The following is a 6,253-nucleotide window of genomic DNA, read 5'->3' on the forward strand; positions in this document are numbered from 1 at the left end:
TATATATCTCTATATCTATATCAAAGTTTAGAATGGGTAATAGGGAACATTAAACTGTGCACCCTTTGTCAGTCAAGTTATTGTTAAAGTATTGTGTTCTGAAGCTATGGGCAATACTGGGGAGTGCTTCAGCGCATAATACATTGACTAGAATAGCGCCTTTTTCAGCCGGTCACATGGTCGCCATTGAAGCAGCGCCACCTAGTGTCTCCTTAAGGATACGCAGAGGAATGCTATACAGTACAGCTGCAGGTGGCTATAATACAACAGCACAGTACTGTTCAGAGTTTCTGGCAGCTATATCGGGGCACAGGGGGAGGATTGCGGTTTAGGAATGGGGTTCAAAGAACTGTGGACACCTACAGAGGGGCACTTGGAGGTATGGTGGTGCACACATGGAGATGTGCTGGTGGCACAGGGATACACATGGAGATGTACACAGGCACATAGAGACATGCTAGAGGCACGGGGGCTACACTTGGGTTAAACTTGCAGATATGGAGGAGCACAGAGTTAAACATGGAGATACAGAGGAGCACAGGGTTACAATTGGATACCGAGGAGCACAGGGTTAAATTTGGGGGTACGGAAGAGCACAGGGTTAAACTTGGAGATATGGAGGCACATAGAGCGATGCTAGGGGCACTGGGGTACCCTTGGGGCATTTATAACATTGATTTGAAAGCTTTAAATCTAGTGTATTATGTCACTTATATCATTTTTGAGAGAGGCCTGTAACCTAACTCCCTCACTTCTCATTGACTTACATCACATACGTGTTTCAGTTTACATCGGTTTCTATTTGCAACCTTTCCTTCAGCAACCTAACCCTGGTGTAAATCAAGGGTTACCTGTATACTGTAAAATGTAACAAAAGTAACGGCAAAAAAGTGAGCCGGCCTTAATGTGATGCAGTGCGTTCCGGCCAGAATCGGGCTGGAGAGCACTGCAGCTGGTGTGTACCGGCCCTAAGTCCAGAGTCCACAGTCTGTACTGCACAGCCCACCCGAGACCGTGCACAGCATTCATGAGACCCTGGAGACATCAGGCCACCACCCTGGAGCAAAACAGAGTATGTAGCTTCATATTATTCTGCATTGCTATATAATGTATTGCTGGGATTTGTAGTCCTCTATAGTCCTGCCTTCTGGCTTCCTGATTGGCTAGGAAGCTGGCATCATCTGTTGCTAGGGAGCAGGGCTTCCTGACCAGTCATGAAGCCAGGAGGAGGGTCATTACGTCCCACTCGGCTTCCTGATTGGCTAGGAAGCCAGCTTCACTTGTTGCTAGGCAGCCTGACTTCCTAACCAATCGGGAAGCTTGGTGGCACGTAATGACCCTCTTCCCGGCTTTCTGATTGGTCAGTATGCCACGCTGCCTAGCAAGTGACACCAGCTTGCTAGCCAATCAGGAGGTAGGTCATGACATGCCACTCAGCTTCCTGATTGGCTAGGAAGCCAACTTCACTTGTTGCTAGGCGGCCTGGCATCCTGACCAATCCGGAAGCCAGACGGCACCTCATGACTCGCCGCCAGGCTTCCTGATTGGAAAGGAAGCTGGCTCCATGCTCCCTCGGGGCTTGCTCTCCCTCTGACTAGAAGTTCCGGTATCTGAGGTAAGTTTTGGAGCATCTGGGCGAGTACTCGCCCAAATACTCGGTGTCGGCATAGATACCAATACTAGTAGCGGTCAAGGGTGTCTTAAGGTTTCATTTAGACTATTGATAGGTATTGTGGTGGTTTGGTTTTCTCTAAAGTGAAATTTTTTTTAATGTATTTTTCTCCTTTCAGGGATTTCTGGGAAATAGTACATTCATTTACCGATGAGCAGAAAAGATTGTTTTTGCAGTTTACAACAGGCACAGACCGAGCTCCTGTGGGAGGGCTAGGTAAACTAAAGATGATAATAGCCAAAAATGGCCCAGACACTGACAGGTAAGCTCAATGAAAACGCAATAATTGGAGCTCATTTCATACTTGAGGAGCAATGCTTGATACCATTATGTGTAGCCAAAACATTCCTTAGTTTTGAATTGAGTAGGGAAAGATTAGAACCCCTTTCAAGTTTTTAATTCTGTCTGTTTCCCAGCCAGGTCATCCTCTCAATTTGTGTTGTTGACCATTGTCACTAAGAAAGTAATGAGAAATCCAAAATGTTGGAGTTGTCATTAAAAAAAAAAGGATCAGTATAAATTTTCGGATAGGATTTCATGTTCCAGTAACACCTGTCTGAGAGAGGAATTTCCCTCGCTTTGGATCGAGTGCCTCTCACTTTTTGTTGGGTTTTTGAGTCATGAAAGGATGAGAGATCTTCCCAGTTGGATGCAGACAACAATACTACCTTCTCTCATGTGACGGTGCTTAGTGATTGGCCCAGTGCAGTCACATAGGAGGAGGAACTTAGTCGCATTAACCTGAACCTGTTGCTTTGCCACATTATGTACAGGAGTGGGTTTGTTTAAAATGGCCACAAGACAAAACTGCTGCAGGGGGGAGGGGCTACATATTTCCATTTTGCCTTTAGAATAAAATTATTTTCCTTCTGGTCCATTGAGGAAAATAAGTCTTTAACTTTCAGGGTATACTGAAGCCTAAAAGATGGTTTGAACACTGGCAAACAAAGCTGTAGAGCTGTAGACCAGTCTAGGAACAGCCCTCCTACTACCAGCATGCCTCAGTTTTTTCCTAGTGTTCTAGGTCGATGGACATATTTTTTGCAGTTCTGCTGTGTTAAAGGAAAGACTGTATGCATCAATGCTTGAGCTTTGCCTCTTTGATTGCAGCTCTGCGGCATGGCTGTCCTCTGCATAGGTCACTTTCCACACTCTGTTCTGGTAAACGTTGGCTGTGAAGTGCTGTCCAGAGCCACTGGCATTGCTTCAGCACTTCATCTCTGAAGACTCACTTAGTGAGTAGGCCAGTTGGGCCTAGCGTCAAGAGCTACTTAATTTACTTGTATCCTGTTCCTAAGGGTTTTGCTGTGAAGGGGGTTAATGCTAAGGAACGGAGTGCTGACGTCCCCTGCTGGAGTAAGTGTCATGCACTCCATGCTCTTTCCTGCCATACAGCATCTAGGAAGCATCTCCCTGCTGCTCCTCCTGCTTGCCAAGAGCCATGTAGAACTTCATTCTGTTTCTGCTGCCCACATACAGTAACTTGGTTCTCCTCTGATCATGTGACCCTCACCTCTTCACATTCTGCTAACGGCTCCCAGGCTGCTTTTAATAGCACGTATTGATGGTGCTGATGTCTATACCCTGGAATCATATTGTTCTCTGCTCTTAGTGTCCTAACCTCAGAATGCTATTTGGCTTCTTTGGGTGTGGCTGGACCCCCTTCCCCTTTGACAGAGTTTTACCACAGTCGTGCAAAACTTTGACCCAGTTCACCCAGTTATTTGCTGACCCTGGTCGTAGAGGCCCAAAAAAACGCCCTCGCACCCTCTCCTGCAGATTTTTGTTTTGACAAGTTACCTTGGTGTGCTGGTGACATATGTTTCAAATTCTGCTATCGGCGGCACAATCCGCAGTCATTGCAAGCACCCACTTTTGGTTTTGTTTGGGATATCCGGTAAGGAGACATTTATATATCATTCTACGTGGATACACCTTCTGATACAACATTCTGTTGTCGTGTTACAAGTCAGCCTGGTGTCTGGTGATTCTAACATCACAAGGATCAGTTTTTTTCAGGCCCAGTGGCTCAGAAATCTATCTCTAGTGTTGGGGAAGTCATGTCTTCCTGTCTTTTGGAAGGATCCCAATGACAGGTGCCAACCTGTTGGGAAAGGGAGGAGCCAAGACTGATGTGAATGTGCAGTGTATGTAAAGTGTTGGGTAATTTGTCAGCGCCATACAAATACCTATAAAAAAAATAATTGACTGGCTCCCGTCCTGTCCAGAACTTCCCATTACAGCCTTGTCAGCTATATATAGCCTAGGTGTAGACAATTTGGAGACAGGCTTCCTCAGCTGGTAGACACCTGGATGTGGGGGAGTGGTCCCTACACTGGGGAAATTTCCAAGATCTGTGTTGCAGGTAGGGGATGCTGTATGTGGGCCTCCAGGTTCAACTACAAACTGGACAGGTTTGTTTCCAGGTACAGGGATCCTCTTGCAAAAGCCATGGATCCTCTGGTGGCTCTGTAACTGCCACCTGGTTCTCTGCTCGCAAGTTCTACCAGGTGGATGTTTCTGCCTCATCTGATGCCAACTTCAGATGCAAGGTCCTTCAGGTGGCTCTTTGAGCTGCAGATAGTGCTTTTTGTTTACTGTGTTGCTCACCACCCAGTTGGACTGCTTTTTATATATATATATTTTTTTAAGTCCATTGAGGCACACAGGTCCCACCCCTCTCTGTTTTGATCATGCTCTCAGTACTGCTGCAAAACTGAGGCATGCTGGTGGTAGGAGTAGTAGGTTGGCCTACAGCTTTTTGTTCGCTCCAGTAGGCAGCTGTATAACCAAAATGTTTAAGACTTCCTGTGTCCGTTATTGGAATCCAAGAAAAAAAAAATTGTGGTGACTACAAAAATCCTGTTTTTGTTTTTTTATATTGCACGATACCACTCAGTAGTGTAGTTCCATTCATTGTGGTGTGCTGCAACACATGTGCATCAGAGGTACATAACCTTAGTGCATAGGCACAGCGTGCTAACACGCATAGGCCCTACAATTTCAAGGAAATTATTTTGTGTGTGTATTTTAACAGTTTTGGTTTCAGTATATTTTTTTCAAAAGTTTGACAGCTGTGTAGCTAATGCAGGGACAGGAATTCAGTACATAACAAAGCATACAGGAAGAGTGCCAATGGTAGAAAACAGCAGCCTAGTGCTCGGGAACAATATGCAAAGTCACTGGTTTCCCACCTACAGAGTAACTGTTCAGCAAGGAAAGCTACGCTTGTCATTGGCGAGAGCGTATTGGAAAGAGGTTGGGGAAGGGTAATAAGTGTAGGGGAGGAGAAAGGACAGAAGAGGCGAAGAAGGAGAGTGTAACAAAGCAGAAAGAGTACCAGGGAAAGGATAAGGAAAAAGGGAGGAACCTCCCCCACCACCAGTGACTGAGGCACAAGATAGAGGGATAAGCTACATATAGCTAAGACTAGAAGGATTCCGAAATGGAATAAGGTGGTGTTAGTAAACTTAGTAATATTAGAAGGAACGTAGGATGGGAATCCTGGTGGATACTGGACAACTTCTCATTGACGAGCATTGTATTCATGAGCTGCTGCACCTCCTGCAAATTTACCCTAGGTTTTTTTTCCAAGTTATGGCTGTGGTTGGTTTGGCAGCTAGGAAGAGATAGGTGACCAATTTGGGTTAAGAGGCGGTGAGCTCAGGAATGGCGTGGTGCAGAAGAGCTAACCATGGATATCTCTGAACAGTAATGTGAAATAAAGTTTGGAATATTCTAGACCAAACCAGAGATTAATCCAAGGCAGGACCATTAAGTGTGCAGAACATCACCCTGCTGGCCACAACCCCTGAAACATCCTGCTACTGTACAGTGTGCGTGGGAACCCAATACCACCTCAAGAGTACTTCTTATAAGCAGGTTCCAAGAAGTCGCATTGAAGTATTTTATCAGTTTTAAGTTGATATATACGTTTACATTTGTATGACTGAACGTTCCTATTAGAATTCAGTTATGTACATTTTATAGGTCATCATATAGAATATACTGTTTTGCTTTGTAACCATTTTTTATTTCAATGTCATCTACAGGTTACCAACATCTCATACATGCTTTAATGTCCTATTACTTCCGGAGTACTCAAACAAAGAGAAGCTGAAAGAGAGAATACTAAAGGCTATCACTTATGCCAAAGGATTTGGCATGCTGTAAAATGGAAAGGCAAAGAAAGCGTAATAAAAGGGATAACAGTTGATATGTTTTCCCTGTCCACTAAGGCCATAAGATAGTGAGCTACATGTAGTCAACTGTATGTGCACCTCCCTTCTCTGCTGGGACAATGGGCTGGAACAGCAGATCTCTGCTGCTTATATGAACAAAGTCTTTTCTTTTCCCTGCTCCTAGAGTGAAAGTGTTGTACAATCTTTCACATGTATGTACAGAGAGGTTTTCCTGAATATTTATTTTAAGGGTTAAATCACTTTTGCTCATGTTTAATACTGCTAGAATTTGAGCCTACTTGAGTCATTGACAACCGATACTCTTCATGAAATGCTATCATTTTGCAGACTAACCTTCAATTAAGTGCTTCAGTTCATGTCCCTCCATCTACTCAAATCA

General features: G+C 44.6%; 1 protein-coding gene across 1 annotated transcript in view; it reads left to right on the top strand.

The window, feature by feature from the left end:
• The window catches only part of UBE3A (ubiquitin protein ligase E3A), a 43,087-nt gene extending 37,209 nt beyond the window's left edge, over window positions 1–5,878 (top strand). The window contains exons 10-11 of the mRNA XM_018563355.1: window positions 1,791–1,934; window positions 5,725–5,878. Of these exons, the coding sequence (XP_018418857.1) occupies window positions 1,791–1,934; window positions 5,725–5,845 (265 nt within the window). The 3' untranslated portion in view covers window positions 5,846–5,878. The remainder of the gene's footprint in view (window positions 1–1,790; window positions 1,935–5,724) is intronic.
• The last annotated feature ends 375 nt before the right edge of the window (window positions 5,879–6,253 follow it).

This window comes from Nanorana parkeri, unplaced genomic scaffold (assembly GCF_000935625.1).
Source record: "Nanorana parkeri isolate BGI_ZX_2015 unplaced genomic scaffold, ASM93562v1 scaffold21, whole genome shotgun sequence".
Taxonomy (NCBI): domain Eukaryota; kingdom Metazoa; phylum Chordata; class Amphibia; order Anura; family Dicroglossidae; genus Nanorana; species Nanorana parkeri.